General features: G+C 38.7%; 1 protein-coding gene across 4 annotated transcripts in view; it reads left to right on the top strand.

The window, feature by feature from the left end:
• The window catches only part of pcnt (pericentrin), a 70,026-nt gene that overhangs the window by 18,722 nt on the left and 31,576 nt on the right, over positions 1-19,728 (top strand). For 2 of the 4 annotated variants that reach the window (XM_049479156.1, XM_049479155.1), the window contains exons 16-29: positions 187-265; positions 500-716; positions 2,496-2,737; positions 2,929-3,374; positions 5,571-6,186; positions 7,749-7,958; positions 10,614-10,766; positions 11,529-11,675; positions 13,640-13,800; positions 14,828-15,009; positions 15,544-15,743; positions 16,498-16,660; positions 18,015-18,206; positions 18,583-18,609. In XM_049479156.1, the coding sequence (XP_049335113.1) occupies positions 187-265; positions 500-716; positions 2,496-2,737; positions 2,929-3,374; positions 5,571-6,186; positions 7,749-7,958; positions 10,614-10,766; positions 11,529-11,675; positions 13,640-13,800; positions 14,828-15,009; positions 15,544-15,743; positions 16,498-16,660; positions 18,015-18,206; positions 18,583-18,609 (3,035 nt within the window). The remainder of the gene's footprint in view (positions 1-186; positions 266-499; positions 717-2,495; positions 2,738-2,928; positions 3,375-5,570; positions 6,187-7,748; positions 7,959-10,613; positions 10,767-11,528; positions 11,676-13,639; positions 13,801-14,827; positions 15,010-15,543; positions 15,744-16,497; positions 16,661-18,014; positions 18,207-18,582; positions 18,610-19,728) is intronic. The other 2 variants (XM_049479158.1, XM_049479157.1) reach the window with 1 other exon arrangement.

The following is a 19,728-nucleotide window of genomic DNA, read 5'->3' as shown; positions in this document are numbered from 1 at the left end:
TTCTTTTTCATATTTATTTATATATCTACTTCTTGAAGGCCTGCACCATTTCAAACACTTCCCTTTTAATTTAGTTTCACAATGGTGGGTGACACTCGTAAGCAAGGGGTACAAATGGGTAATTGACCTTATTTAATTTAATAGACATTTTATTTAGTTTATTGGGTTCTTTTGATTTTTCTACAGTTTCCTCTCTGATGGGAAGGCTGAAGAGGAGAGGGCTGATGCACTGGCTGAGATTACAGAACAGCTGGAGAAACACAAGGTTAGTATGTTTGTAAAGAACCTAAGCATTTTGTGTGTTGCAAAATTAAATTTCGGAAATAATTTTATTGGCCTAGTATTGATGGTTTTGTCTATCAAATTGGTTGTAAATGGAACACTGAAACTCTGCTGCCTGAATGACCTGAATGCAGAGGAAAATCCTAGAAATAGAGTTCATAACCCAGATATGCATGTTTGTTTACCCAAGTGCATTGCGTTCTCCTGTGTGTGGCAGGCGGAGCTGGACGCGTTGCGTCTGCAGTTGGAGGAGAAACACAGGCAGGACCTGGAGCTGCTGCGCTGTAGCATGGCTCTGTCCTATAAAGAAGAGTTACTGCAGGCTCACACTGAGCTCACTGACCGCTACTACAGTGACATCGAGCAGCTCAACACCAAACATGCTCTAGACATTGAACAGCTCCGGGCCAAACTCTCAGACAACCACATCAAAGGTGAGACACATTCTTGGCCTCCTGCAGGGGGCGCTGTGTATAACTGACTGGCCTGATTTTAAGAGGCAAGAGTTTTGACACCTATAAAAAAATCAGTAAAAGGAGTAAAATCAAAGTTCTGTTGTATCACACAACTAACAATAATGGCTTAATCTGATTTAGAGCCAAGTTGACATGACTTTTTCCATTTCTTATGTGAGGTAGTTAAAACGTACCATACATATCTTGCTGGCCCACAACCATCAGCATGTTTGAATGTTATGTTATTCCCCTTGTGTAGATTTAATCCAGATATAAAAATACGAATGTTGTCTGAAAAGGGATGCACAGCCAGTTTTGGGCACCTTACATTGAAAAAGTAATTAGTTATAGTTACTAGTTACTTCTCCAAAAAAGTAACTGAGTTACTCCTCTATAAAAGTAACTAGTTACCAGTAAAAGTAACCCCATCGTAACCCCACACCCCTCCACCCCACACCTTCTCAGAGCGTGTTTCATAAGCCAGATGAATAGAGTGCACGACAGCAAAGACAACAATCATTGCTTAGGCGGTTATCCCTTGTGACTCACACGCACAACGCACACACACTTGCACCTTTGTCTGTATGTGCGAAGAAAAAAAAAAAGTGAATTAAGCGGCTAAAGTAACGGGGTGTCTGAAATGGTAATGGCGTTACAGTCAGAATAATAAGTTCGATTACTCGTTACTGAAAAAAGTACGTGTTAGAAACGCCATTTATTTCAATACAGTTATTCCAATCACTGTGCACATCTCTTCTGGGCATTAAATAAAAGCTACTGTTATTGCACACATAGCTTGGATATTTTACAAATGGCTGGTTTGTGCAAGATGTGCACGTTTGGTGTCTTTACTCAACTTGCTTAGAACCGTGAGCAAGCAGGTATTAAAGAACGCGGTACCAGGATCCAAATTTGCCTAATGGAAACGCAAACAAAGTAGTGTCAGTAGTGTAGGTTTCATGCAGTGGAAAAGTGCCAATAGACATCTCATCTCTTCTGGGTTTTTTTCCATAGTGGGCCAATTTATTGTAAAAATGTTTACTTTTTCTATTTTGCCACCACTTTCGGTTGTAGACCTGTTTTGGAGTCTGGCTGTAACATGACATGAGTGGTTTGGCAGAGGGTCTGGGGAGAAAGCCACAAATACACTACTGCAACAAAATGACAAATCATTATTGCATATATATATGATATGATACATGATATGCCACACCCCTAACTGAGATAATACAAAATACAAGAATTTTGATCAGGTTTGTAACAGAAGTCAATTATCCAGAATGTCATGATACTAATAATACACTCCATATATCCAGGATTAAAATAAAATAAATGATACTGGACATGTATAATCTGTCTCTAGTAGATATATAATGGGAAATGAGAACAGTGTGACTTGTTTTTTGCTAAAAACAGCTAAAATAATACCCTGATGTGATGATTAGTGTTGGGTGATATGGCACGATATTTCACGTGATTATTATTGCGTGCGATACGATAAGGCACATCCCTACCCACAAAAATACTATCTTAAATCTAAACCTGAAAACAACGAAAGGGAAATGCACAAATCTACCTTAACTCTATATTTACAAACCTGAGCCAGCTGGTTTTTCCAAGTCATCAAAAGGGAGGAACCCTAAACGTCTCTCTTCCAGGTCAGGCTATTTCAGGACCTTTTTTAATAGGGACACACCAAAAGGGATATTATGACTAGGAGTCTTTATTGACTGTAAATGTCCCCACTTTGCCTCTTAGACATAACAAAGTTGCGGCTGCAGTCGGCAGCAGAGGTGGCTCGTCAGGTGGAGGCTGAGCTGGAGGAGAGGACGCGGGTGCAGACCGAGGAGCACCAGGCCCGGCTAGCCCAGCTGGCCTCAGAAACTGAACGCCTACTGAGCCTGGAGAAGCAGCTGGCCCAGCTTACTCTCCAGCACACCCAGGAGCTGGAAAGAGCTACTGAGCAGCACTCCCAGGAGCTGAAGGAGCTGGAGGACAGGGTGAGTAAATACAAAGGCTTTTAAAACTTGTCAATGCTAAAGGCTGGTAAAAAAAAAATGCTGTTGTGAAGGACCGAGGTTCTGTGTGTTGTCATATGATTCAGTGTTTGTCTGAAGGCCCTTTCTTCATACAAAGGTGCTTTTATACTCACTGTGCGGTACTAAGCACTCAATTTCTTTTTTTCTGTTAGCTGAAGCAAAACTTTGCAAAAGAGATGGCCCTGCGTGTTGAAGAGGCACATCAGGAGGAGAGGAACTGTGTGAATAAGGAGCTCTTGGAACAAAGCAGGGAGGCACAGGCCCAGCTGCGGGAACAGCTCCAGGCTCAAGCTGAGGAGAACCTAGCCTCCTTGAGAGAGGAGCTCCGGCAGGCAGCACTGGAGGAAAGAAGGGAGCTGGAGCAGAAGCTGGCCCAGGCTGAAGAACGTTTGGCAGTATTGAAGGAGAGGCTGCAGACCCTGCAGGCCAGTCTGAACAGTGACGAGAACCCTCAAGTGGTGGCAGTCAGGGAGAAGCTCCAAGCTCAGTATGAGAGTGAGCTGCGCACAGCCAAGAACACCATGGCATCAGAGGTAAAGGAACTGAACGCACTACTTCAGGAACAGACTGAGACCAAGCTAAAGGATGCCCTCTGCAGGTCAGTGGATTATATTGATAAGTGTTGGGTGTGAACTAAGATTTTATCAGGGTTTTTTTTTTTTTTCTATTCTAGGAGGCCCCCCCTCCACTATTTCACTACTGGTCTTTATCATTTTAAATGTCTTGTTTAATTGAAACATTGTCACGGTTCTATTTTTAACCATTCTGTTGTGATTCTGCCAAACTGTATTTGGTTGTATGCATGCTATCATGCTGCTACACTGCTTTCTATACACTGTAAAGAGTTTCCTACAGCGATTTATATTTAGGACGGCCGCATTGACTATGTACCCCCCCGCATCGCAATGAAGCAGAATAGCTGCATCTGTAGGTTAAATGTTAGTCCCAACGGAAAGAAACATTTTAGAGATGCTTACATTTTGAGATGCTTATTATCAGGATTTTATTTGACTAGTGTTTTTTAATCATCTCTACATCATCCTGTTCTGTCAATACAATGCTAATGGCATTAATGAACCTGGTTAGTGTAAACACAAGTAGCTGATTCTAATCCTAGTACGTGTGCTGCTTTGTTTAGTTCAGTCTGGCCACATGAACTACTTTTTTTTTTTTTTGATGTGGAAACTGTTAATTACCTGGTCCCCATAGCAAAGGAGGTTCTGCGATTGGCATTTAATGGTGCAGTTACTGCCTGTCAAAAACATAGTTGTTTATATTTATTTGTATTTATTTAAGCTCTTTAACCTTATCTATACTGGGCTTTTAATAATTTATTTCTTTTCCTCTTAAATGACTGAAGCAAAAACGTTTAATTTGATTAAGAAAATGGGACAAAAATTATGTTACTAAAATGATAGAACTTTATCCATATGTTCAAAAACCCAGGAAAATAATAATAATGTACTCGACACTGCTCTTGTTAAATTTTAGGTATTAAAATCGAGATTACGGTCCTTTTTTTTCTCTTTGTTTTTTACCTCTACCCCTTGTTATTATTATTAATAATAATAATAATTATTATTATTATTATTATTATTATTATTATTATTATTATTATTATTATTATTATTATTATTATTATTATTAATAATAATAATTATAATTACAAAGCCAGATCTGCACCAAGAGCTCTTAGAGCTTCCAGTACGGCTCGGCTCGAACCTCCATCACTCAAAACACACAGAAAACAGACATCCAGACTCTTCTCTGTGCTGGCACCAAGGTGGTGGAATGAACTTCCACTGGATGTCAGAATAGCAGAGTCACTCGCCGTCTTCAAACGTCGACTGAAGACACATCTTTTTAAAGAGTTCCTAAACTAAAAAAAAAAAAAAAAAGAGGTTCCTAGGGTTCTAAACATGATTAAGTTCTATGTATCTCTTGATCCTAGTCTACAAACTAGCTTTGGATAACTTAAGTAACTTTGAAGCACTGTTGTAAGTCGCTCTGGATAAGGGCGTCTGCTAAATACCGAAAATGTAAATGTAAATATAACTACTGATCGATTGATAAAGAAAGCAGAAGCAGGTTTCAAATTTGCCTAATGGAAAAGCAAAAAAAGTAGCATGTTTTAAGGTGGAATGGGAAAGTTAGCTAGATATTGCTTGTTATAAAGGAAATGGCCATAAAACATTGAAACTGCACATTAAATCATGGTGATATAGTGATTAATGTAATTTTTTTATCAAGAAAATACATTTGTGAGTGCCAGTGATTCCCAGCCCTCTGTTTTGAGTGTTTCTCCGAAAAAATCTGTTGGAAGCGCCTTAACACTCGCCCCTACCCCTCCAGCCTAGCAAGAATCGGGACACCTTACCCCTAGACATGAACACGCAACAACAGAGACGTAGGGCTAAGTGGTAGTGGCAAGGGGTGAAGAGGGACTTGGCCCTCATGCGTCTCAGACATTAGGAAAGGTTTAGAATATTTCACGATTTAACTGATTTGTAACACCACTAACCATGTACCTGCCCTATGTGTGTACATAAATGCTATACAACACCTTTTTAGAGATGCTTTCTATCAGGATTTTATTTGCCAAATCTTTTTCTATTTTTTTTTTTCCTCTGCATAATCCTGTTTTGTCGATGCAATGCTAATAACATTATTGAACCTGCTTAGTGTAAACATTGTAAACCTAGTATTTGATTAGTCCAGTCCAGCCACATGATGGATTGGGCCATTGAACTTCTTTTTATTTTATTTTATTTATTTATTTATTTATTTTATGTAGGCATCAAGAAGAACAAAGACATCTGGAGGAGAAATTTGTCCAACAGAGAGAAGCTGTTCTCAGGGAGCAGCAGCAACATCACGACTTGGAGCTGAAAGCCCAGAAAGAGCTGTTTGAGCAACATATTTCTAAACTTCAAAGTGTAGAAAAGGAGTGCCAGGAACTTAAATTGCGACACCAGGAGGAGCTCGACACACTCTCCTCCAATCACAAGGCGGCTGTTGAATCTTTGGAGTCGGATCTGTCTGAGAAACACCGGGCTGAGCTCGATAAACTGCAGGTGGTCCTCGAGGAGACCAATCTTGCACAGCTTGAAGCTCTGGAGGCGGAGCTTATTGGCCGTCACAAACAAGAACTGGAGGAGCTCGAGACCAGGATGCTGAGTAACATGGACACACTGGAGAGTACGTACCTGAAGGAGATCCAGGCATTGAGGGAGGAGGAGGAGGAGGGGCTGCAGAAGTTACGGACCTCGTTGAAGCAGCAGCATGCTGAGGAGATGGAGAGAATTAGGGAAGAGGAGCTGTCAGTTAGGGAGAAGCTGAGGCAGGAGCTGACTCAGGTCCACACAGAGAAGATCAGCATCATGGCAGCTGAACTCAGCCAGGCCCATCAGGTGAGCAAAGAGAAGTGTGGTTTAAGTAGTTTGTTTTGTACGTTAGTCTGATGCAAAAGTTGTAGTGCAGTTGGGTCAGTGTTGTTTAAGTACTGATATCTTTGATATATTTTACAAAGCTGTGGTAGTTTGGATCTGGCTTTAGCAGCGGTGTGTGAATAGTAGATGTTTGGTTTAAAGGTCTCTTTCCATCATTTTTCCATTTATTTTAAAATGTCTAGTTGTGGTCTCTAGTATGAGTTAATGCCATGTGAGATGTTTTTAAAAAAAAATTGCTCTGGTGATCCGGTATAACGGTGCTTTAGCCCGGTGGAGGAGTGGACAGGGAGGAACAATAGGATTTCGGCTCTTGCTCATTAATATTCGTACATGCAAACATCGCAGCACTGCAAGGCCAAGAGAACCACAGTTAGAAATAATTTAAAATAGGCATTTCTACACTTTAAAACAGTCTTTAGAATGTCATATGTTACTTTACAACATGTGCTAATGTCCTGCTAAGTGCAGTTCAGCTACTGACCTAGTCTTAGTCTCTGTAAAATGCCAAATCCACCGGAGATCCTATGTAAACTTAGTTACATAGAGAGATATTCCAGTATTCCGGTATTCCAGGTCCAGAAAGTAAATATAGTTCAACCTAGTTTATATTATAAAACTAGTTTTGTTTCCCAGGGTGGATTTTTACTTTTAACTAGTTTAAACAGAACTGTTTTAAACATGCACACCTACCTATCTCAATTGTACTTCGCTGGTGGTGTTTCATAGACAAATTCTAACCATTTGTTCCTTAGCTCTGAATTATTGGGCAAAGCATATAACTGTTATTTGCACAAATAATACAGGAACAGACTTGCCATGCTCCTTCCTAGCGCTGTTGGATCCTATCTAACGAGGCTGCGTCACTGCTGCTCTTTATCTGAATATTCTCTTTTACTAGCTACTGCAGACAACCAAGTTTGAACAGTTTCAAAAAGAACAATAAAAAAGTTAATCTTAGCGGAGGGACACCTTTAAATAATTCTTAATTTAGTTTATTTGACTTAACAGTTTTCCCCCCTTTCCCTTTTTTTTTTTAGGTATTTTTATTTTTTGCCATTTGTGGCTGAATATTTTTGAATGCTAATTATTTGCTGCATTACTTATATTTATTTTTACACAGAAATGGTAATAAACAGAGCTGTGATTGTAGTGGGGAAATGTTGTGTGTTGAATAATTGCCTCTCCTCCCCTTGTGGCCACCTGCATGGAAGGTGTGTGTGATTATCCCTCCCATATTCTCCCCTGATAATTACTGCTGTGTTTTTGCCAGTAGAGTGTTAAAGGCATGTGTTGTTGTGGGTTGTAAATCCCCATGTTAAACTGGTTTGTCTTTGCAGTCAGAGTAAGATGCAGTTACCTCTGTTATTGTATTAGAACAGTGGTAGCTAAGTATGTTCTATTGTTTGCTTCAGCGTTTCAGAATGTATTCTTCATTCTTTGCTTTAGACAATAATTGAGCCTACCCTTCTGCAGTGGTATCCATGGAGGTTTAGGTTTGTAATGAATGGATTGTGGTTTTGTAGGACAAGTTATCTGAGGTGCTCTCGTCGCAGAAGGCTACACTGGATGCCAGTCACCGCTCTGCTCTGGAAACCCTTCAGCAGCATGTGCTGGAACTAGAGCAGCAGCATAGTTCAGCGCTTCAGGAGATCACAGCCCTGAGCAGCATTGAGAAAGAGCAGTTACAGCAGCGGCTGGATGCTCTGACTGCACAGCACCAGCAGCAGCTACAGGTGTGTAGTAGAACATCTTACCTGCTTTCATTTATGTTGGTTTTGATAGCCTGGGTTGAATAATTTCATAGTATCTGCATGTACAATGGCATTAAATGACCCTAAATATTTATTTTTCTGTCATACTTACTTTTTTAAGATAATCAAACAAATATAACTAAGTGTATATAAAAAAAACTTTTTTAAATGATTGTATTTATTGTGGGGGGGGGGGAGGGGACATCCAAACCAATCTAGCCCATTGTGAAAGTGTTTGCCTCCATAAAATAACTGATTAGTCATACTTAATCATAGTTCAATTTCACGGCTAACCACAACCATGCCTGATCACTGCCAGACCTGTAGAATCAATAAAATAGAACGTGCCTGACATCATGAAGCAGCTAAAAGATCTCAAAAATAATACATTACGCCGCAATTCAAAAACCGTCATTGACATCTCAGTTTAGAGAAAGGTTAGAGTAATTTCTAAAGCTTTGGGACTCCAACAGACCACAGTGGGAGCTATTATCCATAAATGGAGAAAACATGGAACACTGATTAACCTTCCCAGTATTCCAAAAGGGCATGAACAACTCATGCAGGAGGTCACAAAAACCCAGAACATTAAAAAACTGCAAGTCTTACCAGCCTTAAAGTCATTGTTAATAATTTAATAATATGAAAGAGATTGGTCCAAAATGGTCTCTATCGGAGAGTTCTGAGGCAAAAAACACTACTAAAAAAACGAGAGAACAGCCCATCTTACATTTAACAAACACATCTTGATCCAGAGAACTAACTATTCTTTGAACTGACAAAAAAGAAATGGAACTATTTGGAAGGTGTTAGGGGTGTGATGAGATTTCGTGGCATGAGATCTTGCGAGATTAAAATGTGACGATATTTCTCGTCAAGCTTAAACCTGTCTCGCGGGAAAAAAAACAGTAGGTGAGCTCTGCGGTACAGTTAAAAAGCTCCGTGTGACAGACAGTATGTGAGCTCCGCATAGGCAGTTGTACTAATTCCTTAGCTCTGCACTGTATTTAAAAAAAAAAAAAATTCTGTCTCTGTTTGCACTTCAAGCATAGTCTTAATATGACTGGTTATGGTTATGCATAGTTAAATTACAAGAGATTTAGGAGAAAAAAAACACAAACCATAGTCTTAATGACTGGTTGTGGTTTGCACTTATTGTTTGCACTATGTAAGACCTAGAAAAGTTTTATTTTTATTTTTACTTCTATTTATTATAGAATCAATGTGTGAGAGAAACCAGTCTGTTAAGTTTGCGTTATATGATTTTGTCAAATAAAACTCTTGTTTTCAAGCCATTTTTCATTTTTGACGTTTTCTTTAAATTTTTATTTTAAAATCTCTTCTCGTCTCGTTCTCGTGAACCCAGTATCGTGCCTCGTCCCGTGATATTAGTGTCTCGTCACACCCCTAGAATGTATTGTTACATCTGGTGTAAAACTAACACACAATTTCAGAAAAAGAATATCATACTGAAAGTTAAACATGGTGGTAGTGTGATGGTCTTTGGTTGCTTTGCTGCTTCAGGGCCTGGACAACTTGCACACAAACAATTCCACCTTTTGAATGACTTAAAGCCTTCAGTGTTTGTAAATTAAAACAATTCTGTAAAGAAGACTGAGCCAAAATTCCTCCACAGAGATGTGAAAGACTCATGGGCAGTTATCTGTAAAGCTTGATTGCAGTTGTTGTCACTAAGGGTGGCACAACCAAGTTATTAGGTTGAGTGCAAATGCATTTTCACAAATGGGCCTAATTGGTTTGGATAGTTTTTTTTAAATGATTATTTTTATATTTGTCTGATAGTTTGTTTGATAATCGGAACAATATTAGTACAACAAAAAAGCAAAAACAAAAATCTGTAGGGGGTCAAATACTTTTTCATGTCACTGTTTCATGAAGTTGACTATTTTACATGGAGTTGACTAGAGCTTCACAGGTTGCCACTGGAATACTCCTTCACTCCACCATGATTATGATATGGAAAATGGCTAATTGGTCACAATTTGCCCAATTTCACTAGGGGTGTACTCACTTTTGTTGTCAGCGGTTTAGATCTTATTAGGTGTGTGATTTTAGGGCACAGCAAATTACACTGATGATCTGCCACTTTTTGTACAGCCTGTATAACAGTCTTTTCAAATGAAAATATATAACAAAATATTTACAAAAATGTGGGTTTGCTCATGTGGTTGCTAGGTGGTTCCTTACTGATTGCTATGGTTTCCCAGTTGGTTGCTGTGGTGTTAAGTGGGTGGTAGATGGAAAATGCCATGTGTCAATGACATTTGTATTTTATACAATCCCCATGATGTTTCTTGAGGCCTCCTTTGCAGTTGATGGGGTATTCCAGGTATTTGCTGTGGGTATCTGTGGTTGCTTAAGTTGTTGTGGTAACCCATGTTTAGGATGGTTGGGTGACCAAACAATCTAGATATGCAACCAGGTCTCTTACATTGTGGTAGGAAATATGATGAGCGAATATGATCCTGCACATCATGACTGAAGTTAAAAAAAAATAAAATAGTCATTGTTGTAGTTTGATTATTTTTAGGAGTACAAGGAAGAATACTTATGGTTTTTGTTTTATAATTTATTATTTTATTTGTTAATATTTTATGATTTGTCAAATAAAAACAGGAACTTAGAGGAGCTTCTGCCCGGGAGATCGAGGCACTGCGCCGAGAGCTGGAGGAAGAGACTTCACGTCAGCGCTTGCACTCTCTGGAGGAGGCGGAGCTTCTAAAGTGCCAATCAGAGGAGCAGCTGCAGCAAAAGATTACACAGATTAAGGTGGAATATACATTTAATGTTCATATATCTGGCCTTTTAAGATAATGCCATAAAAGCAGTCTGTTATTTACTTTATGGGATATGCTGACTTATTTTAAACCGGTTAAGTGTATAGTAAGAGTGGTGGTGCATGAATCATGCCTTCATGAACACTGTATATGATTCTGGGTAGCAGGCAGGGGGGGAGGTTAACATCTGGAGCCCGGGCGGTCCACTTTAGGGATGGGACAGGCTAGGCTTAGCATTCTGCTAATCCCCTGTATCGGACGCTCCGGTGATGAACGTTTTAGACTCTTTTTTTTTTTTTTTTCTCTTTCTCCACCAGCGTTTTTTGTGGCTTTGGGTTAATAGAGGTTAGAGGGAAGTGATCTAGGATTGTGTTGGGCAGCTGAAGTCCACCAGCAGCACAATGCCTTTCCTAGGGTTACATTGTGGTTGGCCTTTCTCCCAGTAGAGCTTTAGGAGAGAGGGGTCAGTACACATTTCTCTATCTCCTTATTAATCCTGCCTATGGGGGAAAAGTGATGGGCCACGTGAGGCATGACTAAATAGGGATTTGTGCTTCAGTGGTACAGTATAAGCCCGGGCGTTGCTTGATGTGCGGTTTTGCATCTTTTATTTTTAATAGAGGCTGGATTCATTGTTTTATTTGCATGTATGTACAGCAGATTTCAGTCTTGTGTGTGCAATCATGTGTGGTATATGTATACAGTTCTCTTATGTGTATCGTTATCCTGTGAATAATTCCTGGCTGTGTTTTAGGAGGAAAGTGAGCAGGACAAGGCATCTGCTCTAGAAGAGCTTGAGAGGAGACTGAAGGAGCAACACCAGCAGAAGGAACTTGGCTACACAGAGAAGATGAGCCAGCTCACAGCACAACTCCAGCAGCTCGACACAGTGGTGTCACAGGTAAGATGCCTAAACAGCATAGGTGGGTGGTAGAAAAAAAATCTATACATTATATATATATATATATATATTTTTTTTTTTTTAAACCGTAACAGTAGTATGGAAAACAAATTATATTCTGTCTTGAAAGCAGGAAATTTTATCACCATGTACAGCTCTGGAAAAAAATACGAGACCACCAGTTTCTCCGTCTTTGCTATTCAAAGGTATATGTTTGAGTAAAATTAACATTTTATTCTGTAATTACAGACAACGTTTCTCCCAAATTCCAAATAAAAATATAGTAATTTAGAGCATTTATTTGCAGAAAATGAGAAATGGCTGAAATAAATAAGATGCAGAGCTGTCAGATCTCAAATAATGCAAAGAAAACAAGTTCATATTCATAAAGTTTTAAGAGTTCAGAAATCAGTATTTGCTGGAATAACCCAGGTTTTTAATAAGTTTTCATGCATCTTGGCATGTTCTCCTCCCCCAGTCTTACACCCTGCTTTTGGGTAACTTTGATACCCTTGGTGCAAAAACTCAAGCAGTTCAGATGATGGCTTTTGATGGCTTTTGATCATCCATCTTCTTGATTATATTTCAGAGGTTTTTAATTTGGTAAAAGCAATAACATCATTTTTAAGTAGTCTCTTAAACTGAAATTTAATTTAGGTGGTCTCAAAAATTGCACTATATGAAAAGTCACATCCCTTATGCATGCATGCACACTGCACACACTCTGCAATTCAGCCTTTGGATTTGGTCATGTTGTTAAATTTGAGTTTAATAATTCCAGAAGTTCTTTAGTAATTCCAGAAGTAATTTATTTAAAGGCACAGATATGAGCTCTGTGTCAAAGCTGATCCACAGTTTTTCACATGTCTCTTGTAGCTGCTGGTACAAGACTGTACCTAAAAAAAAAAAAAAAAAAAAAAAAAAAGTTTCTGCACAGCGACCAAACATCACCTAAATAAATGTTCTACTTTTCTAGAGTTTAAATAATTTCTCAAATTGGTTACAAACGTGGAGTAACCGTATGTGTGCTGTTGTGTATGTATAAAAAGTGAGAGTGTCTGATCCATTCATACCAGCAAAACAAACGCCAACATGCCACCAACATGCCAGTGTCAGTGTGTTGCTGACAATGCTCTGTGCTGGTACTGTTGGGTGCTATAAATAGTGAGGTGGTGGTAATATTTTGACCGGGCTATACTAGTGCATCTCAGAAAATTTGAATATTATTAAAAAGCTACTTTATTTCAGTAATTTAGTTCAAAATGTGAAACTCATAATATATAGATGTATTACACACACTTCATTTTCCAGCAGGACTTGCCACACTGCCCACACTGCCAAAAGTACTAATTGGTCTTATATAAGATTCTACTTTCCTGAGACACTGATTTTTGGGTTTTAATTGGCTATAAGCCAATATCAACAATAAAAGATCTTTTTTTAGATGTTTACTTCTTTGTGTAATAGATCTGTATAAGGAGTTTTATATTTTAAACTGAATTACTGAAATAAGTTAACTTTTTTCAATTGTATAATTTTTTTTTGAGATAGTAGCAGAGTGCTCCTGCTTCTTACTGTGATGCTCCAGCAGACTGGAGGAGGGGGTTATACTAGACTTGTAGGGAACTGGTTGCTGTGGTTACTGTGTTGTGTGCATCTGGTGTGGCAGTTGCTATTTATTTTAGTGTATGTTTGGCTTGGAGTGCCCCCCTCTCTCTTTTTCTCTCTCTTTCTCTCTCTCTCTCCTTCTCTCTCACTCACTCCCACACAATTTTACATAATTTTATTTTCATGTGGATGTGCAGCTCCAACAATCTGACATCTACAAAACTGCATGATGCTGTATGAGAAAATGGTGCATAGCATGTTAATTCTGAAGGGTTAAGGTCTGTCTGCATGTTTTGTCTGTGTGATGTGTGATGACTGGATTTCTGTCTGTCGTGTCTCTGCTTCCCTTCCCTCAGCTGCGTGCTGAGGTGAGTGGCCTGCAGGGGGAGCTTGAGGGCAAGCGTTCAGAGATGGACACACTGGGGACTCTCCTGCAGCGGCGAGAGCGGGAAAGCCAGGAGGGAACCAACCTGCTGGCTATGCTGCGTGACGACCTCAACACCGCCACACAGCAGAGGTTAGATTGTGGACATTGGATAAGAATTTTAGCTGTCATGTTTTTTGGGTGAACTGTTTTTGTGCATAGCTTTGTTCTAAGCTTTTAAATTATATTTTAGATATCTTCATTAGAAATTATAGCTAAATACAGTGCTGACGTAAATCTGATTTACCACAGTACTTAGATTTCAGATTTAAGGCCCTTTCAAACAACAGTGCGAAATGAAAGCGTGAAGTGATTCGTTTTTACACAAGTTGTGTTTTATGGTAAATATATTAGAATATAAAACAATATTTAAAGACATCCAGTTACACTATTGCAATGACTTTACAAAATTTATCCACAGTGGCAGTTTCTTTAAAACTAAATAAATACAATGTTTTTTGCTGCACATTATCCAATGAAACAGCATTTGTATACTCTCTAAACAAATGTACAGTTACGTCAGTTATTGTCAAGGAGCCCCTCCCCACTAGTTGCTGACAGCAGCAGCTGTGATTGGTCCGCAGAGCCACCCACACATTTTCACCTTTGCGGTTTAAACTACAGAACTTGCACAGATCTTGTAGGTCCCACTGTCTGGCTATGCCATAGACTTCATCCATTTTGCTTGGGGCCCCCAAAAGCCTTGAAACAGATTGTCAGTGTAATGATTGTTATATTTTCCAGCTCTGCTTCACATCAGGTCAGACATATTTTTGCCTTATGTGCTCAGTAAACAGGGCTAGATACACTAGCTCTTAATTTTTCTCTTTTTATTTTTCTCTGCTTGCTGACTGCTTTCAATTCTAGTTCTTAATGGCTTTAATCAGACCTTGTAGCTAAGTACAACTGAAGTAAACCTGATTCTATGAACTATTTGCTTAGGTTTTAGATTTTAGAATGATATTGCCTTATTTTAATTGAATAAAAACACACTTTGGTTATCTTCAACAATCCAAAACCATTGTTGAAATTCTTTGTTTTTGTGTTTATTATTACAAAGTATTATTATTATTTTTTTCTCCACCCCCTCTTTCTCTCGTCCTTCTCATCCTACTCTCAGGCTAGATCTGCAGTCAGCTCATGACCGACTACAGCGGGTATTCCTTGAGATGCTGCGGGTTACAATGGCGACAGAAGAACATATCAACCGCAGATTGGGGGCTCCTGTGGCAGGTGACTGCCCTGGAAGTCACACTACAAGCACTAGGAAAAGAAAGGGCAGTCGTGACACTCAAGAGACAGGTTTGGCTCTTTGACTCAATGTGTATACCAAATGACCGTTATGAAACAAAGCTTTTCCTTCAGTTTTATGTTCGATTTAATATAGCAGTTTTTTCATGGTCCTACTGAGGTTTAACTGCGATTATACCAGTTAGTTCTGATCCTGCAATGTGATTGGCTGAAAGGTGTTCTGCATGTGCCATTACCAGCTGGTAATGCACTGTAACCAAAGCTCTTAATGTATTTCTCTGCCACTTACAGGTAATCCAGCAAAACAGTGCAGCAATTGAACTATTTTAATTTGCGGAGTTTTAATAACCAAACAGATATTTTCTTGTTCTCTTTAACTCAATCTTTCAATAAACAGTGGCAATAGAACTGGGGTATAATCACAATAATACACTTGAGGTTTGTGCTATAATGTGTAATATTGGCACTGTTGTGCTGATCTACAACCGCTGAAATTATAGTTGAAGTAGTTTTTCCAGCATGTATTTGAATTTGTACATATTCGGCACTAAATTCTTTCTGTCTCCTTCTTTCAACCCTTTTCAGAGGCTGGAGTAGACTGCAGTGTGTTTTCCTCTGTGACTGATGAAGGTCTAGAGCTGTCTCAGCAGCTGTGTGAGAGTTTGTTCTCTGGACCAGAAGGAGAGCTGGACCCAGAAAGGGAGGAGCTCGTCTTGGAGCCATGCACTCGCCTACGCACTTCTATAGACAAACTGCTGGAGTTGGTCTCGGAGTCCACGTTACAGGTACAGTTACCTCTGCTGTGTCCTAAACTCAGGAGATATAAATACACTGAAATAAAAAAAATGGGCCTCAACTGAATAAAACAAACATTTGGCTGAAAGCAGAAAACCAAATATCAAAGATTTTACTTAGGTGTTTTTCATTTATTTTTACCACTTTTTGCACCATTTTGTAAAAATACCTAAATGGATTAAATATGTTGACTACAAATACAAATGACTACAAAACTATAATAAACATTTGATAGATCACCTAACATTTTTTAACATCCTTTCTAGTGCTATTCTAACCATGAATGTAGCTCAGTAGTGCAGCTCAAGTGTAAATAAAATGTACACAAATCTTCAGTTTGTCTTTTGGTAAACAATCAAATGCTTAAAAATGCTAAAAAAAAAAAAAAAAAAAAACTACCCTCAGCAAGTATTGCTATCCTATGCCTGTACAAGATGTATATTTTAGCAGGATAAGACTATCAGTTAACTACCACTTCACTTTTTGTTTAATTTCTTCAACAAGAGGATAACGTATTGGAAAAAGAAAACAAATGGAAAAATTGCAGAAAGATAAAAAAAGTGGACATACTTTATTTGAACACCAACAGTCTTTTGGCCATTTTCGGCTGAGTACTTTTGGTTGCCTAATATTTTGTACGTCCTTAGTTGTCTAGGTGTTAAAGCACACTTTTGTCCAAGTTTATTTAATTTCTAACAACTTTATTATCTCTAACGCGTTCTCTTTACTGTTCTCCCCTCATAGCTGGAGCAGTTGCATGCTCTGCAGGCTGCTGTGAATGAGCAGTTTAGAGAGGGGGATGAGGCCAGGAATGCTTTGCTGCAGCAGCACACTCAGCTCGTAGAGCAGCTGGACCAGGAGTCCAGCCTGAAGAGTCACCTCCAGCTGGAACTTCACAAGGCTGAAGGTGAATGCAAACGTTCTGTGAGCCAGAGATTTCATTCTGATCAGCAAAGGGTGTGTGAGGCATGTGAATGAGTCTGTGCGGACCACATTTCTAGGCGGTTATTTCAAAATAATTTGTTTAACTGAAATACTGTTTTAGTGTGATTTTAGAATAGGATTAAGATAAGGTAATTTGTACATCTGTACATATAGAAGCTGCCTTAATAGATAGACTTGCACTTCTGTTAAGAAAGTTGTGATAACTGAAATAAATGGAGGTTTTAGGGTTAACCCTTAGAACCCTACGGACAGATTTTTCTTTAGTGCTTCAAACATTATTTATATTTCAAACCAAATAATATCAGTAAATGTGGATTCAAAAGTGTCCACAGAAAAAGTGTGAAACTACCTGCACTCAAACTGAATCTAGGTATGGCACTACTTTATATAGTTTTTATTTTACTTGCACATTTTTACTAAGTAGTTATTTTGCACTAAACATTTTTATTTATTTAGACTAAAGAGTTTACATTTTTAATATAGTTTTCTTTGTGTGTCCTGATTAAAATAGTGAAAGGCATAGGCTTTGTCAGGTGTCAGGTTTTTAGTTTTCTACATGTATCCTAAAGGTGTGATTATTAAGAAAAATAAGTCTGCCTGATTCTCTTCATGTATTTTGTCAAAGTAATAATAAGCCATGTAATTAACTATTATCAATATTCTTATGTTTTCAACTCATACACCCTAATCTAACTATTTTTGAAAAGATATCTTAGGTGTGAATATATTTAAAGTCTATACATTCCAAAATATGGCCAGTTACAGGAAGATATAACAATTCTTCTTCCTTTTACATTTTAAATGATATTTTTGAGCAGCTATATGGCTTTTGGAGTAAAAAGAGCTCAGGCCATGTGTATGTCTGATACAATTAATGTGTTGAAAGACCTGAAGAAAACAAATAAAAAAAACACACCAAAACAGCCCAGGATTCAAAGGGATAACTCTACCACTCTAATGTGCCTGCCACCCGTGCTCTCACCTCAGCCACCAATTCTGCATATTTTACATTTTTCCTTTTGTGAGCTCAATTAACATCCTCAAATGGCACAGTTACCTCTATAAAATTATCTATATCTTCCAACAACTTCTATACATTCCACTTCTCATACATCGGCCCATTTACAAAGATTTGTTGTTTGTTGTGATCTGTTATTGGTTAACTTTACACTTCCACTCACAAATAAACCTAATTATCCTCGTGTCACCAACAACGAGTTCATTATTATTAACCTCTATGCACTTTTTTTTATTTGTTTTTGTTTTGCTAAAATCCTCCCCTGTAAAATAATAACCTGAAATCTTCCCCTCCTCAGGTCTGATAGAGGGCTATGTGGCAGAGAAGGCAGTGCTGGAGGAGACCCTGCAGCAGAAGGAAGCACAGGAGCAGAGGCTGGTGGAGGAACTGGAGAGCACTCGGGCCCAGCTACAGGAGCTCAGCGAGGCTCACGTCCTCCTGCAACGGCAGAGAGATGCACTGTCCTCAGGCCTCGGTGATGCTGAGAAGGGTGAGATAACATGGCCAATTCCCTTTATGCAACAATAATCCTATTAAAAGCCAAGTCATGCTACCTGGTATCTATTAATTCACCAGACATGTTCCCCATTACCACATTCCTATGTCCTACGTCCCAGTTACACATGAACTAAAACTGAACATAAATGTACAATGAAACAATCAGACCTTTTATAAAAAAATAATAATTTACCACGCTGCCTAAATTGACATTTTTAAGTTCAGTTTTTAAAGTTGACAGTTGCGGTTTAACCTGCTTCAGGATGCAACATCATGCTAAATAATCACCATAACATGCTTTTAATTATTTAATTCGTTAGATATTTAAGATGTTTTATGTGATGCTTTGTGGTTTCCCTGCTCTGTAGGCGGTCCTGATGTAGGGGGAGAGAAAGGTTTGTCACTTGTTTGAGTCTGAAGTGATTTATCTTTTTCTTTCATTTTTTTTATTTATTTTTTAACAATTCTGTGAAAACTAACTACTTTTTTAGATGTGGTGTTTGTTTTGGCCGCGTAATTTGTACATGCTCAATTATACTTCATTTTAAGGATGCACTGATTTTGCAACTGAAATGATTTGTCTGAAAATGACGTGAAGAGGAGTTTGTATATTTATGCCAAACAGCGACTATATATGTATTTTAAGTCCTATCGCAGTGTTCCCTCTAATATTAGGATCGTTTTTAGCACCGGCAGGCAGGGCCACCCTCCCCGCCTTTTTTCCCAGCCCCTGTCAGCACTGTATAAGAGAGCACTGCTGTGCACAGTGCAGGGAGTGAGGGAGAGAGCCAATGGGGAGAGCCATTAAATGCCAGGTTTAAGTTAATTGTTACATTCTACTCACATCAGTTATTTGAAGTGTAAACTTTAGCACCACTTATCAGCCCTCTGTCAGTTTACTCAGCTCTCTTATAAAATGTTTTACAGCTGAAATATCTAAGCTGTACAGGCTAGTACTAGGCTAGTTAGAAGAGCTGAATAAATTTCAGGCACAAATTTGAGTACCGTATTTTTTGTACTATAAGGCGCATCGAATTATAAGTCGCACAATCAATAAACATCCATTTTCATACATAAGGCGCTCCGGATTCTAAGGCTCATTTTATGCAACATTAGTAACTAGTAGTAGGAACAAGGGTATAGTCATGTTTTTCCTTCTAATTCAGTAGGTGGCGAGACCTGTAAAGACAAGTTAAGTAAACAAAACTATACTTTAAGACAAGTCAGACAAGTCCTGAAAACTGTTCATTTGGGTGACCTAAAGGGCTTCTGTTTGTTTACAATAAGCTTAGATTTCCAGATTTCCACTTGGCTTTAACATGGTAAACATGCAGGCTACAGTCCGCTATACTGTCTTCTGAACAGCAAAAGAGCTAACGCTGTGATTAGCAGTTAATGCTACCCAAGCAGAGACCACAGGCTGATTATACTCACCTCTGGATGACCATAAAGTGAGTGCTTAGCACTGTTAGAAGCTAATGCTAACTGGTAGAATTTTAAGTGCACCTTATAGT

The sequence above is a fragment of the Astyanax mexicanus genome, chromosome 5 (assembly GCF_023375975.1).
Source record: "Astyanax mexicanus isolate ESR-SI-001 chromosome 5, AstMex3_surface, whole genome shotgun sequence".
NCBI lineage: Eukaryota > Metazoa > Chordata > Actinopteri > Characiformes > Acestrorhamphidae > Astyanax > Astyanax mexicanus.
The sequence above is the reverse complement of the archived record's forward strand: the minus strand, read 5'-3'. Positions and strand labels throughout refer to the sequence as shown.